The 19,402-nt window shown below is 40.2% G+C and overlaps 1 protein-coding gene across 4 annotated transcripts in view; it reads left to right on the top strand.

The window, feature by feature from the left end:
• Nucleotides 1-19,402, top strand: part of TBCK (TBC1 domain containing kinase) — an 84,174-nt gene that overhangs the window by 34,905 nt on the left and 29,867 nt on the right. For all 4 annotated transcript variants that reach the window (XM_082236919.1, XM_082236917.1, XM_082236918.1 and 1 more), the window contains 11 exons: nucleotides 1,082-1,230; nucleotides 3,121-3,259; nucleotides 4,668-4,767; nucleotides 7,496-7,545; nucleotides 8,256-8,385; nucleotides 8,652-8,750; nucleotides 9,992-10,054; nucleotides 10,895-11,021; nucleotides 12,326-12,376; nucleotides 13,703-13,786; nucleotides 17,385-17,470. In XM_082236919.1, the coding sequence (XP_082093045.1) occupies nucleotides 1,082-1,230; nucleotides 3,121-3,259; nucleotides 4,668-4,767; nucleotides 7,496-7,545; nucleotides 8,256-8,385; nucleotides 8,652-8,750; nucleotides 9,992-10,054; nucleotides 10,895-11,021; nucleotides 12,326-12,376; nucleotides 13,703-13,786; nucleotides 17,385-17,470 (1,078 nt within the window). The remainder of the gene's footprint in view (nucleotides 1-1,081; nucleotides 1,231-3,120; nucleotides 3,260-4,667; nucleotides 4,768-7,495; nucleotides 7,546-8,255; nucleotides 8,386-8,651; nucleotides 8,751-9,991; nucleotides 10,055-10,894; nucleotides 11,022-12,325; nucleotides 12,377-13,702; nucleotides 13,787-17,384; nucleotides 17,471-19,402) is intronic.

Genomic DNA, 19,402 nt, shown 5'->3' with positions numbered 1-19,402 from the left:
CTGATTATAGCTTGAGGGCTGGCTGTATTTTTAGAAGGTAACACAGTTGCAAAACATTGTGGTTGGTAATTATTTTTATAGCCTAGCTACAAAAAAAGAAAAGAATACAATGGAGACATTAAACTGCTAATTGGGAGAAAAACAAAAGAAATAATGCACCCATGGATTAAGCCTCACTGAATGCACTGAGGTGCCTGGACCTGCCTGCAGCTGCTGCCTGGGGACTTCCATCTGCCTTGGACTTGCAGCTGCTGAGAGTAGCTTAGGGGCAAGGACCCTATGAAGACAGGCAGCATTTGGTAACATCTGCTGCCCCAGCTTCTGGGCCAGCTCTATAAAGCCTCTCTTGGGGACGGGGCCACCACCCAAAGGGAGACACCAAACAGTTTGTCCCTTGGGGGAGGCAGCACTTCAGGGGTGGAATGAGGGCATGGGCCAGCCTCTTTGTGGTAAGATCAGGGGTCAGCAAACTTTTCCAGCAGGGGGCCGGTCCACTGTCCCTCAGACCTTGTGGGGGGCCAGACTATATTTTTGGGGGGGAAATATGATCGAATTCCTATGCCCCATAAATAACCCAGAGATGCATTTTAAATAAAAGGACACATTCTACTTATGTAAAAACACGCTGATTCCCGGACTGTCCGCGGGCTGGATTTAGAAGGTGATTGGGCCAAATCCAGCTCCTGGCCCTTAGTTTGCCTACCCATGGGTAAGATCAGTGTTTTTGAAGGGGCGGCAATATTTTAAATTGTTGTTTCAATTGTTAAGTGTATTAGTTTGCATATGTTAGCATTGTTAATGGTTTTAATTATTTGTTTTATGTATTATGGATTTTTATATTGTAATTTTATGTTGTGAACTGCCCTGAGAACCTACAGATAGGGTGGTATGCAAATTTAATAAATAATAATTGTAATTAAGAAACACAGCAGGAAAGTTGCACGAGTTCTTAAATAAAGCAAAAAAGTGCACATTGTACCACATCCAATTTACATTTGGATTTTCAAGAGTGTATTTTCAAAACAGCTGATTTCCAAAAGAGATTTGATTCCCCCCCTCCTTCCCTTTTCTTTTTCCTTAGACTTACTCCTGACAGGTTACTGAATGACCCTGTGTTTAGTGAAATCTCATCTTTATACCCAGCCTTCCACAAAACTTCCAGCCTTTTCTCACCCACTTTAAGATGTGCTAACTTAACTCTTCCTGAGGATATTAGCCAGCTGTTTAAAGGTAAAAATGAGGTAACAGATTTAAAGTCTAGGATTAATCATGATCTAATATATAATTTGTCATCATTGGCAAATTTTCAGTCTGCAGTCTTCAGTCGACATAATGTGTATTTCTGTGTGAATGTTTTCTGGTTGTTGAGGAATATTGTGAGCATGTACAGTACGTCTTTAGGCAACATTGGTTTGGTGGCAGAATATATCTTGCAAAGTGGTAGGTGAATTTGGAAAATTGTATCAAAATCTTGGGTTTCCTTCAACAACATACGTTAGATGACCCCCACTTTAATTCTACAACAATCCTGTGAGGCAAGTCAGATCACAAATTAGCAATTTGTTCAAAGCCACCCTGTTCAAACCTCTCTGTCCAGCAGTCTGCAATTGCAGAATTCTCCAATAAATTTTTTAAAAATGGGTTGGATCCAGATGTCATTTCTTCCAACAGGAGCATCCCTGTCAGCAGAAGGGGAGGAGGGAACATTTGCTGATTTTCCCTTTACATCCCCCAGAAGCACTTCCCACACTGTTCTGGAGGGTTGGGGGTGGACCCTCAGGAACAATATGGGAAGGAGAGAAATCGGCCAGGGTTGTCTTCCCCATGCCAGTGAGGGACTTTCACTGAATCAGGAGCCTCACATGGACAGGAGAAGCCTTTTAGTGTATAAAGGGAGATGACATTCAGAAAAAGAATTTCTTTGGTTCATAATACTATGTAGTCTTAAAGTGAAGAAGTGTGCAAGGCTGTCTGGGTAGGGTCTTTTGTTTTTGGCTTAAAACTGCTTTGCCTTTTGATTTTCCAAGCTTCTTTGCACTGATCTTTTGTCTTCTCTGGTCCATGTGATCCCAAATCCTTCCACTCCTCAGACATGCCCCGCAATAGTGGAGTAATAATAATAATGATGATGATGTTTATACCACACCCATCTGGGTAGGTCTCCCCAGCCACTCTGGGAGGCTTCCAACAGAATATTAAAACACGATAAAGCATCAAACTTTAAAAACTTCTCTAAACAGGGCTGCCTTCAGATGTCTTCTAAAAGTCCGATAGTTGTTTATTTCCTTGACATCTGATGGGAGGGCGTTCCACAGGGCGGGCGCCACTACCGAGAAGGCCCTCTGCCTGGTTCCCTGTAACCTCACTTCTCACAGTGAGGGAACCACCAGAAGGCCCTTGGCACTGGCTGAATGATGGGGGTGGAGATGCTCCTTCAGGTATCATGGGCTGAGGCTGTTTAGGGCTTTAAAGGTTAGCACCAACACTTTGAATTGTGCTTGGAAACACACTGAAGGTGAAATATCCAAGCTGTGGAGCTAGCGTGCTTATTTTCCCTCCAGCAGTGTCCCTCCCCTTTCTGCTGTAGCCATTCAGGTTGAGCAGGACTTTGGATCTGGCAGTTCTCTTGCTCCAAATTCTCCCTCTGTTTGCCCCAATAGGATTGTTCTGCCCAGCTATCTTTTAGTCCGAGATTGTTGTTAAATTGAAACACACACAACTTTCGGAGGAACTCAGTGAACATTAAGTGTTCTGTTATTTACTGTCACTGCATCCCATTAAACGAGAGGAGAGAAGCCTTTTTTAAGTAATGAAGCATTTAATAAATGTTTCCCTGGTGTATATCATTTCTGCTATCAAATAAAGATGGAGATATTCTGTCACTGCCTGCCCGAGCGACTCCATAGTTTGTCCAGCTGCTTTTGTTTTCCCAGGGATTTTCCATCTAGCACTTCCAAAGGGAAGATCGTTTATCTCTAATAACATGGTCTGAAGAATTGCTCCTCAGACCTATTACTCTGTTTCTAGCAGCAACAACAACAGAGTTTTCAGTGCTGGGGGAAGGACTGAAAGAGTTGCTGGAAAGTTTATAATGCTGTCTTTGTTGGCTTCTGTTAATAGAGGAAAACTCTGATTACCTAGCAGAAAGGTCGATAGAAGAAGTTTATTATCTCTGGTGCTTGGCTGGAGGAGACTTGGAGAAAGAGCTTGTCAACAAGGAAATCATTCATTCGAAACCACCCATCTGCACTCTTCCCATGTAAGGAACGAAAAAAACCCCCAGATTTTAGGAATGGAAGCATGAAGTAAAAAAGTTAAACGATACAGTGAAGTGAAAGTGGCTTTAAAGGGGGAAATAGAAGTCCAGAGTCTGAAAAACAGTTGCATTATCAAGCACCATGCAATCCTTTAGAACCAAAGCAGAGCACACACTTTGCCTGCACAAAATCCCAATGTTCAATTCCTAGTATCTCCAGGTGGACAGGGCTGGATTAACCATTAAGCAAAATAAGCACGCGCTTAGGGCATCAAGGGAAGGGGGCTGGCACAACATAAATTTTCCATTGTCAGATTTTTAACATGAATGGTCACAAATTGCTCAGCTGAGCATTCATTTTTTCAGTTGAAGTATATTCAAAACCCCAGCAGAAAAGCTGTGCTGTTGCAACAAGCCAGGCTGCATGCCTTATCTCTACCAAGTGTAGAAGTAGATGTGTTATGTAAGATTAGTTTTGAGGCTTTGATCAAAGGCTTTGCAATTAGAAAATGTAGGAGGAAACTTTTCCAAATATAAATAAAATGGAAGTGTACAAAAATAAACATTAGTTTCCATCTTGTTGTAGGTTGTGTTTTGTTTCAAAAAATAAAATGTTATTTTACAGTTTATATTTTGAATTGGATATCTATGGAGGCACCATATATGTTTTAGGCCACTAAAGGTCTCAATCTGGCCCTACAGGCAGGACAAGGAAATACATCTCTGTAAATCCCTGGACAGCTGCCAGTCCAGTACAGTACTTTAATATGTCTCCAAATCAGTGTTGACTCTAGATGATATGGAACCTAAAAAGGGGGAGCGGGAGAGAAACTGAAATGGCAATTCCTGCCTGCCATTCAATGGCTGGTCTCCAAATCCTGGGGTTGGTGACATAATTTCATTGTTTTTAAAGGCTCTTTTAAATGAAGACTTGCTCATCAGTGACTTTCATCCCTATTTTAGCTTGCAGAATTTGCTCTGTTCCTGTTTAAACTTCTGCTTTAAATTCCCAGCTCAGCTCAAATAAACTTCATTTAGGTGCGAGCTGTATCTGCTGCTGACCAGCTTTAGATTGGAATAGATGAGATCACTTCCCTAAATCTGAAGGCGAGCAAAATGCAATCTATATCAAATGCCAGTGGAAATAAAACAGAAGCATCTCCATTCGAAACAAGACAAGGATTGCGGTTGGGAGAAATTTTCCTTTCCCCCCAAACAGCATTGGTTCATGTAAACTAGATGTAGTAATTTTGGGGTTTGATTCACTATTTTATTCACCATTATTCAGTCCCTCTAGTGCCTATATAAATATATACCTTTAGATATAAAAAAGGACCTATATAAAGATGTCTTTAGAAAACCTATCTTCTCAAATCATTTTGATCTGTGACTTTTCCTCCCTTCTTCCTAGTTTTCTGTTTGAGGATGGGGAGAGCTTTGGACAAGGGCGGGATAGAAGCTTCCTTTTCGACGACACAACTGTGACTCTCTCCCTCTGCCAGCTCAGAAACGTAAGAATAATAGAATCACAGACTTGTAGAGTTGGAAGGGACTCTGATGATCATCTAATCCAACCCCCTTGCATTACAGGAATATGCAGCTGTCCCACATGGCAACCTGCAACCTTGGTATTATCAGCACCACGCTCTAACCAGCTGAGCTATCCATGTGCTGAAATATTTGCAGTTTACCGTATATATTTTCCTGACCAATAATGTAAATGTTTGCAGGAAAAGGGGTGTCTCAAACCGAGCCAGTGGTCTTAAGTTAGTCATGTCTGTTGATTTCAGTGCATCTTCTCTGACTATGACTTAGTGGATCTAACCCCCAGAGCTTTCAAAATACATGAGCACATCTCATTTTTCTCCTCACTTTTTCCCATTAAATTTTCACTATTTATTTAATTACAAATTCACTTACTCATTTGTTAGAATGCTGTAACTTAGTCATCTTGTCATAGCGGTTTAAGATAAGACTGAACTCGGGCTTAGAACTTTCCTTCATTTTGGTCTTAAGTTTTTATAAAATGTGTTTGCCATGTTTGGGAATCAGATGGAGTATTCTTAACATTGCTGCAACAGTTTGATATTTGCAAGGCTCCGAATCATTACTAGCTGAGGGGGTATGGAGAGAATTAGGAGATTCACAAAGATATTTAAAACAAAAAAAAAAATCTGTATGCTATTTTTCATTATTTTGTTTGACAATGTTCATAATTCATCTGCATAAACTGTGTGATAGGGTATTCCAGATCCTGACTGGGAGGTCCATTTTGATGGTTTTTCACAATTTATTGAAAGAATTTCGCTCCCAACAGCCATTTGATATCAATCTGATGATTTTGAACTCTTGACTTCGTAGAGCTGGGCTTTGTGGTGTTCAATTTTATTGTGAATGTCTTCTACTTCTTGGTCTTTTTATTTTTAAGTTCCCTTATGCATTTTTTTAAAACAAACAGGGTGGGATATAAGTGTTTACATAAATCCATATGTAACTTAAACAAAAAAATTAAAAGCAGTCATTTTATGAACAACAAAAGGAAACATGAAAACATTCATTTGGTGTATTAACAGACATTCTGTGTTTTTCATCAACACATAAAAATCTGAATAAATAAAAGACTTTTGTTATTTCGCTGAGCTTTTCCTCACATTGAAATGCTAGTAGAAATTGATATATATGCTAAATACAGAGAACTTTCTCTTTGGGGAAGATCTGGTCTGACTCTCACTAATCTCCTAGCCAAACTTTGAGGTATTAGCTGAACGATTTTCTTTAGCAATTGGAATTCTCCAAGCCCTGCTGCTGGAATAGACTGTAATCAAAAGAGGATCAGTGCTGCATGATGTAAAGAGTTTTAAACTGCACTGCAAATCCCAAGAGAAGATTGTGCTGCAGTTTCTGACTAGGGCATGAATTGTATAAGAACATAGTCGAAAAGGTGATATTAAACTTAATCATGCTGCACCCCAGACTAAAGTTAATTTAACACCTGATCTTTGGGGTTATAGGCAGCAGAGCCCTGATAGCTTCAAAAGACCACCATCACCTTAGTAGTTTTATTAATTTGATTTATTTTATTTCAGTGTACGTTTTTCAGGTTGCATCAGAACATTTTCTGATGCCGGAGCGAGTGATCTAATTTAGCATGTTTATTTTCCTTGTGTTTAGTAAACAAAGCTAAATATGTTGAGAGTACCAGGCTTAACCAGGCTCATATTTGCAGTTGGCATCCATCCATGCTTCCTAAGGAACTTAGGAAATGGATTCTTCTCCTCCCCCCCCCCTCTGTTTGTGTGTGTTGTTTCCTAGTAATTGGCATTCAGATGCATGCCAGCTGAAAGTAACATATTCATCATGACTTGAATATAGTAACTTGCAGCCTTTGGTAGGCAAATCCATAGAGGATAAGGCTAATATCCTTTTAGAGGGATTTCACAATCTCACAGCCCAGGACCAGGTCCAAGCCTTAGTTGTGGTTAAGGGATAGCTAATACTATGCCTTCACCTGTTTAAATAGCTAATTTTGTTTCTTTTGACCCTTTTTGGAGGGCTAAATGAGCAAGCATTGTTTCTGAAGGCTCAAAGAAGCAAGATAGTATTTTGAAATCATGTCCAAGATAAACACAGAGTAGATTAGGCTTCTCAGATCTGGTGCCCTCCAAATGTTTTTGAGCTTTCATCCATTATCCCTGATCATGCTGACTTGGGCTGTTGGGAGTTGTAGGTCTCAACATCTGAACGACGCCAAGTTAGGGAAGGCTGGAGTAGATAACTGACTTGACAAAATGGTCATTGTTGTTGTCTGCATCTTTTGGTGGTCTAGATGCCAGCTGGCTAGCCCCCGGCTGGATCATGCCCTTCCAGCCATGATGAACCCCTGACCTCAAAGTCAGCGATTCAAACATCAGAGCCTGAGCACACTATAACAGCAGAGCATACTGCGCAAATAGAAGAGGCGTGAGGCTTGTGGAAACATACTAACAAGCTACGGATTTATTAAGCATAAATCAGGACAAAAGAAACATGTCGTCTCTCTTTCCGTCTCCTCAGAGAGAGAGTCAAAAGCAAAAGCAATACACAACGGAAGTTCCCAGCAAACTGTGCTGGAATGTAAACAGACATGTGACACGCAACAGTTCCATGTCTGCAACTAAAGGTGGAATGGAAATTTCCAACAATTGTTTCCTTACATTAAATGCAGAATGTAATTTTAAGTGTTTTTATGACCTTCCACAGAGGCTGAAAGATGTCAGTGGAGAGGCGTTTTACCCATTGCTTGAAGATGAGTAAGTACATAGAATAAGCCATTTTCTTTGAGATCTTAGGCCAGGGGTGGCTAATATCTCGTGTGGGAATATGTGTGAGTCTGGAATGCGGCCTCCAAGGGGTTAACCAATGATGAACATGGCCTTCGGGTCAAAAAAGGGTAGCATCCACTGGGCTATGGTATTCCTGTCCACTCTGCCTATTTCTCGGTGATCTGTGTGACTGACTTATCAGAAGGAAAATACTAGTTTAAAGGAGAGGTCAGTGCTGTAAAGAATTTGTTTACAGTTGGATCATTGAGATTTTTGGAATGTTTCCCACTGGTCAGGATTGTGAAGCAGCAGAAGTCATTGATCCATTTTTGGTTCTGTTATGGGAACAGAAACCCTTGCTTTCATTAGGTTAGCCCACAGCTTTAAATAAAACTGCTGAGTAGACAGGTATGGTGTTCAGAGCTAGTAATATATTTCTATTTCTAATATATTTCTATTTCATTTATTGATCATTGCAAAAAAAGGTATTCTGATTTATGAATTATGAGATTGTCTCCATTTAGAATAAGAGAGTAAGAGAGTTGATTTCACTTTGTGTGTGTGTGTGTGTGTGTGTGTGTGTGTGTGTGATGATCTTAATTGCTTCAGCTTTTCCCAATTTCTTCTATATTTAATTCAGTGTATTGGGGCAAAAGAAATAAAATAAATCACAACCACGTCCTCTATTATCTTTTCAGCCAGTCAAATATACCCCATTCAAACAGTAATAATGAATTATCTGCTGCTGCTAATCTTCCTCTTATAATCCGAGAGCGGGATACAGAATACCAGCTAAACAGAATTGTCCTTTTTGACAGGCTGCTGAAGGTGCGTAGTACTAACAAAATTTGTATACAATTTCCCTCATATACTGTGTTTATATCTTCATTTTGCCCTCAATGCTTCCTGCAGTGAGATATGTCTCAGTCATTTCTCTTTAGACGTCAACACCAAGTGTATTTCTTAAGAATCTGTATATGGATGTACATATTTGTGTGTATATTATTATAAAAGATATAGATTCAAACAGTATATAAATATAAGATGCAATTTGCAAGTATTTCCAGTCCTGTAAAATGATATGTTGTCTCCAGGCCTATCCATACAAAAAAAATCAAATTTGGAAAGAAGCCAGAGTCGACATTCCTCCACTAATGAGAGGTCTAACGTGGGCTGCCTTACTTGGAGTAGAGGTAAGAATGAAAGCGAGAAAGAGAGAGAAAGAGAGAGAGATTCGTAATTGCAAACTGCAGAGGCTGCTGATAATAACTCTGCAATGACTGCAGTTTCCCTGAGAGATAGCTGAATAATGTTTTGCCCAACCTCCCCACTCCTACACACAGAGAGATACAAGAGCAGGCTTAGTTGGGGGAAAGGAAAACCATTCAGTGGGATATGCGGGCATAAACATACATGCAAGGTACGGCTTGATGAGGAAATAGCCCTTCCTTGCTCTTGAATCCTGTTTCTGGGGAGGGGCAGAGCATTTATTATTCCAGTTTTTATACCACATTTTCACAGAAATGTGCCCAAAACGGCTCACAATATGGTTGCAATCATTTAATGCAGAACGCCGCCCCCTCATTCTCTCCCTAACACCACCAGTCCCAATCAAGTATAGTCTTGCCTTCCTCCCACTCCACTTCTCAGCATTCAGTCTTTTTGTGTTTGGAGTGGGGTAAAGTTCTGGATCAAAAGATACTTTGCCCAGTTCCAGGCAATATGCATTGGGGGGGGGGGAAGCATGGCCATATGGTGTGCTTGTCCTAGTTTTGACATCCACACAGGGTCACAAGTGTCCGAAAACAGCCTGTGGCCATGAAATCGTAGTTTGTTACTGTACAGAGGTGCCTCGCAAGACGAAATTAATTCGTTCCGCGAGTTTTTTCGTCTTGCGATTTTTTTCGTCTTGCGAAGCACGGTGTCGGGAAAGTTTTGGAAAAGCTTCAAAAATCACCAAAGTCTTTAAAAACCTCAAAAAAGGCTACCACACCGCGTTCTATGAGTTGCTCCTTGAAGTCAAGTCGCAACTGTATTAACGGTGTTAAGAAAAAGGAAACAAACTTGCAAGACGTTTCCGTCTTGCGAAGCAAGCCCATAGGGAAAATCGTCTTGCGAAGCAGCTCAAAAAACAAAAAAACCCTTTTGTCTAGCGAGTTTTTTGTCTTGCGAGGCATTCGTCTTGCGAGGTACCACTGTATTTTAGTTAAAGAATTGTGCATTGTTCCGAGAGAAGGGTTTGGGTGATGGGCAGGGAGGGCACTCCATCTGAACCAGAGAATAATTTGGACCACTTGCCAAAACTCCTGTCAGAACCCTGCATGAATGAGTTTTGCTGGCCTTTCTGTTAGTGCCGCATATGTAGCATTAATTCTAGCGATGAGTTCAGTTGCGCATGTAGGTTCTTACCGCTTTGATGTCTTATGGGTTTTAGGGTGACATTCAAGCAAAGTATGACGCTATTGACAAGGACACTCCGATTCCTACAGATAGACAAGTAAGATTCTTCTTTTCATATGATCAACTGTGAAATTATGAAATTACATTCAAGTACAACTTAATTATTGGACAGATAATAAAATAAACTTTCTGGCACACAAAACCCTTCACAATGTACAGTGGTACCTCGGGTTAAGTTCTTAATTCGTTCCATAGGTCTGTTCTTAACCTGAAACTGTTCTTAACCTGAAGCACTACTTTAGCTAATGGGGCCTCCTGCTGCCGCCACACTGCTGGATCACGATTTCTGTTCTCATCCTGAAGCAAAGTTCTTAACCCAAGGTACTAGTTCTGGGTTAGCGGAGTCTGTAACCTGAAGCGTATGTAACCCAAGGTACCACTGTACTTCAAAAGAGTAATAGAACAATAAAATCTATCAGAATCCTTCATCTGTATGATTCTGCTGAAGAGGGAGACACTGTTTGTGCTGGTGTGCATTTGCCCAAGAACATGTATGCGCCTGAGTGTAAGGTGGCCCCTATTGACAAGAGTTTTGGGATGCCAGTGGAAAAATGTTACCCTCAACAACACCAAGATACCCTATGGGTTTGTGGCATAATCGACCTATTTGTGCTCTCTTAGGTGGCTTTTGCACAACACTTTCCTTATTTCCCATGACTTCTTCCATTCTCCATTCAGTGATATGCAAAGAACAGCAGTTTTGGGAGGACATATTCTCAGATCCACCCTGGAACTAGTATGGGAGACTAAAACAGATGGAAACAGATACCTGCTTTGAACTCTACGAACCCAGAGCGGAATTGAGCATACATTCCACTTTGGAGCTTTGTTATAGTACTTCTCTCACCCTCCTTTTCTGTGCTTGCCTATATCGTAGATTGAAGTTGACATTCCTCGCTGCCATCAGTATGATGAATTGCTGTCATCGCCGGAGGGTCATGCAAAATTTAGACGGGTACTGAAAGCATGGGTAGTTTCGCATCCTGGTCTTGTATATTGGCAAGGTTAGTTCAGCTGACTTACTGTGCTGAGGAATTATTATTTTTTTAATCTTAAATTTACTTAAGCAATCAGGACCATATTTTACGTTTTCTTTCTATGCTGTAGAATAAACCACAACAATATATATATATATATATATATATATATATATATATATATATATATATATATGCAGGTTTTGGTGTCTTCGGGTGTCTTCCCGTGTAAGAGTCGGGGTGTCTGTGCGACGTTTCGACGAGGTCTCACTCGTCATCTTCAGGCTGGTGCTTTCGGCTTCTTGTTACTGGAACAGAGCAGAATCTGGTGTTTGAGTTCCTATAAATACTGTTGAGGGTGTGGTGTATAGCCTCCAACGTTCTGCGCACAACTAAATGCAGCACAGCCATCTTCTCAGAAAAACTCTTCACAAGCTCAAGAGGTCAAGACACAAAAGCTTTAACAACTAATCTACACTTAATGACCCACCCAGTGGTATTCAGAATATCACTCAGGAAATCACTCAAGATATCCCTCAAGTAATTAAGGAACAAAAGAAGAAGAGGCACACTAATCTAGGAACTTCCTCTCTGCCCAGAACGTTGGAGGCTATACACCACACCCCTCAACAGTATTTATAGGAACTCAAACACCAGATTCTGCTCTGTTCCAGTAACAAGAAGCCGAAAGCACCAGCCTGAAGATGACGAGTGAGACCTCGTCGAAACGTCGCACAGACACCCCGACTCTTACACGGGAAGACACCCGAAGACACCAAAACCTGCATTCCTGTACCCGTGAAAATCTACGAAAGCAAATATATATATATATATATATATAGCTTTAGATATAAAAATGCAGTAATTCAATCTGTTGGCTTTAAAAAAACAAACCCGAGTTTTGTGAATTTTCATGGAATTAAGAATTGTTGACTCTTCTGTTGTTTTCATGCTGTGCTTTAAAATATCAGTTAGATTATTTCCACATAGTGAATAAATTGTAGCTAAACAGAGTAATGATCAACATCTCAATTACACCTTTAAGTAATGATTTATAGAATGTAATATACCTGGAGTTTTTCTGCAGTTGGTGGACATTACAGAAGTGGGGGGGGGGACAGACAAGTAAAATAAATTTTACTTCAGGATTGCTTCACACATTATGCTTTTTGAAGCAAATGCATATTGCTGCATGCGAGAAACACTTGAAAAAATATACACATTCTCTATACAGAGCATATGGCTGTGTTGGGGTGAGTGAAGTAAAACTGAGGACTGCGTAATATCTGGCAAATCACATTGGTGCATTCATTTGTTTTCGTCCCTTGTAGGTCTTGACTCCCTTTGTGCGCCGTTCTTATACTTGAATTTCAACAATGAAGGTAAGCATTTTCCACTCTTAGTTTGTTGTTCTCTCCAGACGAGATGTCTGCTATTTCCCTTCTCTCATCTTTCCTCATCCTGTAAATAGTTCCTGCATGTGCTGAACTCCAGAAACTACATAGACAGGATGTCTCATATAATATTGTCACAACTGCTCCCTCATACCTGGCTTCACCGGCAATGTAGGGATTTCAGCAACATGAGAACCAGCTGGTTCATTGCATACTAGCATAACTTTTCCACTTGGATTGCTGTTGCTAACATGAGAATATGCACAAGATTTCGGCTGTACTTCTGATGCTTTGTTATGCCATTGTTGCTTATTCTTTTTAAGCCACTTTGGTATTCATTACATAGAAAGCAGCATAGAAATACAGTCAACCAGTCATTCACCATCAAAAGAATGTTTGTGTAGATGCATTGTACAGAGATCATACGGCTCGGGAACATTGCTAATCGCTTCCACCACATCCTGTGTTGATCTGATGCGAAATTCATTACGGAACATAGTTGGGTGTTTTATGTACGTGAAGAAGGCTATTATATGTGTCATATGTATGTTAATGAGGATGCGGGTGGCGCTGTGTGTTAAACCACAGAGCCTAGGACTTGCCGATCAGAAGGTCGGCGGTTCGAATCCCCGTTGCTCGGTCCCTGCTCCTGCCAACCTAGCAGTTCGAAAGCACGTCAAAGTGCAAGTAGATAAATAGGTACCGCTCTGGCGGGAAGGTAAACAGTGTTTCCATGCGCCGCTCTGGTTCGCCAGAAGCGGCTTAGTCATGCTGGCCACATGACCCGGAAGCTGTACGCCGGCTCCCTCGGCCAATAAAGCGAGATGAGCGTCGCAACCCCAGAGTCGGCCACAACTGGACCTAATAGTCAGGGGTCCCTTTACCTTTATATGTGTTAATATAGGTGTCCCTTAGTCAGGTCCCTGATACACTTGCTGGTGCCCTGGCTTGGAAAAATGCAGGGAAAAGTTCTAGCAGAAACCAATTGCCCACCTACTTCTGGCATCTCCCCTTTGTAAGCCTTCTCACTTCTGACTAGGGTGGGTTATGGGAGTGTGGTATAGGTGGGGAGGGTCTCTGAAAATCAGAGGAGGTGCTGTACACAAGCAGAGGAATTACCTTTGGAAGAGAATTTTTAGGGGTTTGCTGGGGAAAGGGGAGGGTGGGAAAGTGACTTCTGCATGCTTTACGCAAGACCCAACCCCCTTTTTTTCATGGGTGAAATTGTGAATGCGGCTTATGAAATAAAGAGTAATTTTACTGTAACAGTAATAATGTTATCTTTTCCTAATGATCTCCTCTTCTTTTTTAAAGCCCTGGCCTATGCCTGTATGTCTGCCTTTATTCCAAAATACCTGTATAACTTCTTTCTGAAAGACAATTCTCATGTGATTCAAGGTAGGTTTTCTGTTGAACCTCCTTTTTAGAAGTCTGCCTTGATAGGTCTTATATAGCTTTACATGTATAGGGAGGTATACAACTAAATTTTAACTGAGAGTAGACATTGAAATTAATGGACCTAACTTAGTCATGTTCATTAATTTTAGTGGGTCTGCTCTGTCTCCACACTGTACATCATCTTCAACGCCTCTCTCGTTAATATATTATAACAGTATAGGGTGATTGTTAGATGTTAGCCATACTTAAATTAGATCAATTGAAATCAATCAAGAAGTAACTTAAATCCACTTCTTTCAATTGTTTTGCTCCAAGTATGACTTAGAACAGGGCTGTCCAACAGGTCGGTCGCAATCTACTGGTCGATTGCGGGATGCCCCTGCTCAATCGCTGGAGCCTCCCTCTAAAAAACTTGGACAGCCCTGACTTAGAGGATATATTGGGTAATATGTGACTGATATTTGTTAGTATGGTTCTGATCATCTCCATCAGATTCTGGGTGGTATTCAACCACGTTCTCTTCAGAACAGACCCACTAAAAGCTTATACCGTGGGGAAAGCTTTATTTCCTCTCTCATACCACTAGAGCTCAAGGATGTCCACTGAGGCTGCGTGTTCAAAGACTCGGGACAGACAAAAGAACATAATTCTTCACGCATCACATAATTAAATTGTGGAACTCACTCGTACATGAAACAGTGATGGTCACGCAACTTGGATGGCTTTAAAAGAGGATGAGATACAAGACTTTGTTAAAATTTAGGCTTAGCAGCTTGTTAGATCAACACAGATTTAATTAATGCACTTTTTATTATTTCCAGTTTCATTTATAACAATTTTAACTGCTATTGTGCATGTAGTATCTTCATTACTCTTCCTTAGGCAGAGGTTCTTTTCTAACATTGATACCTTGTGACCCTTTTAACTGGCGATTGAACCTGACTCCTAGTGTGTGCAAAATACATACAGTACTCTGGTGCTGGCTTTTCCTCAAAGGTAGAGCCTTCTCCCTCCCCAGAAGCTTGTGCTTCTTTCCTGCATATGAAATAAATTGGAGAAAATATAGAAATGGCACATGTAGCAGATCCAAACGACTTCTTTTAAAGTCAGACGCTTATGGTGCCTTTTGAAAATTCCTGAAGAATATATCTGTAGCTCAGTCTGGAACAAAAGAGAAATACCCTCATGGCTCTTGGCACTTAGAAGCTGTTGAAACTGTAATGCAAATAGCAAGACAAGATGAGGTGTGGTCACCGACTACACAGGGTGACAAGAAAAAACCTTCAGTGCAAACACAATCTATGTCTCATTTCTGGAAGGAAAATAGACCTCTGTGTGTTTAAGTATTCTACAAAGGAATAAAGTTGATGGGACTAGTATTTTTAAAAAAAAACAGAAGCGGAAATAACAGAAGATAAAAAAAACTCTGTTTAGTTTGGAAATAGCATGCTTTAAGGTTAGATAATAGAACTGTAATTTAATTGTACGGGGTAAACAACTTAAGAACTTCCTGCTCTATACGCTTTCATAAAAGCTTAGAGATGTTTAAAGGATGAAAGAAACTAGTTTTGTAAATGGAAAACTTTATATTTGGAAGTGTCCCTCCTCCCAGACATTTAGTCTACTCATGGTATTTGCACCACTTGAAATAAAAATGGCAGTCTTTTATGAGGGCATACAATATATAGAAATTGATACAGGTTTCAGGAGGCCACAGTTGTGCTTTGTTAGAAAACCCATGAGTGACTGTTCCTAAACCCATGAGTATTCAAGGGGTGTTTCGTAAAGGCATCAGCCCCACACAGTGGCCTTCAAGGTCAATTTGGGCCATTGATAGGTTCACAATCCAGCCAGCGTCACATGGGGATGCTCATTGAATGAACCACCAGTACTTCTTGCGGCTAAACATACGTGATTATAGTAGTTCAAAGAAGTGTCACTTGTTATTTCACAAAATTGTGACTGCTGTGAATATGGATCCCACATCGAAGCATGAGTTTAGAAATCAGTGCCTCCATCCGCTTTTGGTTGCAAGTCTTTGACAGCCCCTAACTCTTAAGGTGTCTGTAGTATGGGAACTATCAGCCTTAAGACGAGGGTACGCATAGTATCAACACTTTCTTGTTGATGTGTCGCACACAGCCTTGGTATAGGCTTTTTCAGATTTTGAGAATGCAAGACCTGTTGAAAGTTTACAGCTAAAATATACTGAAGGAATAATTTGTATCATCTAAGCTAGTGCTGTTTGGCTGATCCCAGCCAATAGATTTTCGTGGAAAGACGTGTGCCTTCAATAGACACTTAATTAACCATGTAATCCCACAAAGCAATTATATTTTATGAGCCTTGCTGTTCAAATAAAGATGGTATTTAACAAGGTATAGCATATCCATCTAGAACCACTGAAGGCACGAATCCCTTGTTTGAAAAGAAATGTGCTTTTAGGAAACTAATTGTACATTTGTTTTCATCAGCACATAGCCGAGTTTATGCGATTAGTCGCTTTAAATACTTTACCTGTGGCTGGTGAATTCATTAGGAACGTAAATATGTTAACACTATATTCGGAGAAAGGTATATAAATTAAGGATCGTTTCAGGGGCTTAGAGATAATGCAGTACTGAGGGATCACGTGAGTTTTCATGCCAAAATAAAAGTACTCCCCAAAGCTCTGAGGCAAAAATAGAAGTAAGAATTCATTTTATTTATTAAATTTCTATACTGCTTTTCACCCGAGGATCACAGGGTGGTTACTGTATAAAAACAGAAAAATACATAACGGTAACAAGCAAAAACAGTAACCCCCTACAGTTTAAAAGGCCATGTATTATTTAATTAGCCATAAGTCACAGGGTGCTATTGTGGTCACATCCTGCTTATGGTCTTCCCATTGGCATCTGGTGGACCACTGAGAGAACAGGATGCTGAACTAGATAGACCTTCAATCTGATCCTGTATGGCTCCTACAACTGATGGACTGAACATCAATTGACTGTAGCAACAAACGCAAAATCTGGTTTGTAAAAAACACTGATCTTATGAGACGATACACTAATATTTTATTGGAAGTGCTACATAGAAACCAGGAGATCAAAATATCAAGCACCATAAATATGTTCAATGATCCTTTATGTATTATGATTGGTATAAAACAGATGGCCATAAACTGCTGCTCGCTACCGTCACAAATACCATCATAATCACACACCTGGCAAGCGCAGATTAAAAGTAAATTATTTTTAACAGCTGAAGTAAACTTTCTAACAGCATGTCAAAGTGTTTAATGTTGTCCTATTAAAGAGGATGTAAAATGTATGTATACGGAAATCACGTACATACAAACTGCACATATGTACAAAATCTACTGCAATGTTTGTGTGTCCCCCCCTTTCCCCTTCTTTTAAGGGAAGGGAAGAAATAATGAAACATAATATTGATGTGATTGCAGGCCACTTATAGTAAATATTTTGAGCTTGGTTCCTTGTGTTCTCTTTGTAATAGGGGATTCCACCAAGCAGACTTAGTTTCTGATCCCTAAGGCCTAAATTCCGAGTGAAAGGTTTTCTAATATGTCTTTCCTTTTCTATCGCTCTTCCAGAATACCTGACAGTTTTCTCCCAGATGATTGCATTCCATGACCCCGAGCTGAGTAACCATCTCAACGAAATTGGCTTCATTCCAGATGTAAGTGGAAATGCTTCTTGTGCGTTTTTAATAAATAGCAGGAGGGAAAGGGAAAGTGGGGTCAGTCTCAAAGGTTTGTTTCCGCATATCAGAACCCAAAACAAATTTGATGCAAGAAACCTTCAGAACCTGATAGGAGCAGCCGGTGCAATTAGTTGGTGTTATACCACTTAACATGCTATCACTGTCAAATCAGTATAGTGTGGTGGAATTCAGCTAAATTTTAATCAGAGTAATTAATGGCTCTGACTTAGCCACGTTCATTGATTTAAGTGGCTCTACTCTGAGTAGTGGACGTCTATGTAGAAGCATTTGAATTGCAGTTATGTTCAAAGTCTGCAAGCAGAATTTCCTGGGAGTTCACCTTCCCATGTACGCGCTCAGTCCTTGATGCAAGGAGGTTTACAGTCTGAAGAAGAGTATATGGGGAGAGTATATAATTACATGGAAAACAAGCTATCTGCAAAACTGTATTTTCCATACAAATGGGTTTGCTATCCTACAATAAGCCTAATAGGAGCTGCGTGTGTCACTTGGAAAATAAAATTGATACCGGCGACTCATCAGGATCTATCTAGGTTGAAGCATATGCACTTCAGCAGTGATCTGAACCAGATTTTCATGCTTGAGTACTAATCCTATCAAATTGAACACTGATAAATCTTCCAGGTTCCTGCTGTGCAAGAGATTATTTCTTGCCACTCTGCCATTTGTTTTTATATTATAGAGCTCTTGAATAGAGTCTTGAACACTACTGAGCAGCAAGTATTGTTATTGGTCACAATGTCTGCCTGAAGTATTATGTGGCGAAAAGTGAGCAGGGTTTCTTAAAAACAACAACACCGAACAATAACTATTGTATACATTTTATAAAATCTTACACGGTGTTATGAAAATGTCCATATTTCCTGTGTAATTCTGACATGAAAGCAATAATCTCTTAACCTAAAGGATCCTTACTACCAAAGCATGAACTTGTATGTTTAAATTATTCAGTCACAGTTTTGATTTGCCATTAATTATAGGTTCTGGCTGTGTCTACTTGGTAACCACTTAAGAAAGTGGCTACCAAAAGCTTTGATTTTATTCACCTGCAAGTAACTTAGCACCTAGCTAATTACAAGTGCTTAACAAAAAAGTATTGCTGCTAAGTTTGTGTAACGATGGTACAGCTAATTGTTATTTGAGAGGACACTAGTGTCAACTTTTTGTCCTTTAATCAAGCTTTTGGGCCAATTTTTTAAAATTACAGCTGTGCCGTAAGTACCATCAAAACACACGAATACATCAAAGAATTGAGGTTTTGCATATTACAATGGCGTCCACACCATATCTACTTTATATGGAAGCAGCAAGAGAGCAAGGTTGAGTGAAACACAGGTCTTGATCCGCTTTCAGGTCCGCTGCAAAGGAGTGGAATATGTAACCCACCCATGTAAAACCCAGCAGTAAGAGAAAGAGGGAGAGCTGGTCCATCATGCCTTCTCTCCCACCAGTAACATGGAACATTCAAAGGGGGGCAACTGATCTAGCAGTGAAGAGTTACATTACATTTGACTTGGTATCGGGTAGACCCACTTACTTATATTCTAAGATTTATACACTACTTGATGGTAAAAAACAAAAAAAACTCCCCAAAACCTCAAAGCGGTTTACAAAAAGATAAGAAAGTCAAGAAAAATTCACAACCATACCTTAAAATGCTCAAAAGTTAAAGTACTAAAACAGTGTAGACCTAGAACATGATTCAAGTGTAACTGAAATGTCAGTGGTATTTCCACCCAATTTTTACCTTTTTTTGCCAGGCCATAGGCCCATGGGAAGCCTGCAAGCAGTTAGAGATCAATTCAATTCCCTGTTCACAAATTATTTTGAGCTGGAGGGGAGGGGAAATCTATAAAAATATTTGCTTCACAGGATTGTTGTGAGGGT

The sequence above is a fragment of the Podarcis vaucheri genome (assembly GCF_965113315.1).
Source record: "Podarcis vaucheri genome assembly, chromosome: 9".
NCBI lineage: Eukaryota > Metazoa > Chordata > Lepidosauria > Squamata > Lacertidae > Podarcis > Podarcis vaucheri.
Note: the sequence above shows the minus strand (reverse complement) of the source record. Positions and strands in the feature narration are given on the sequence as shown.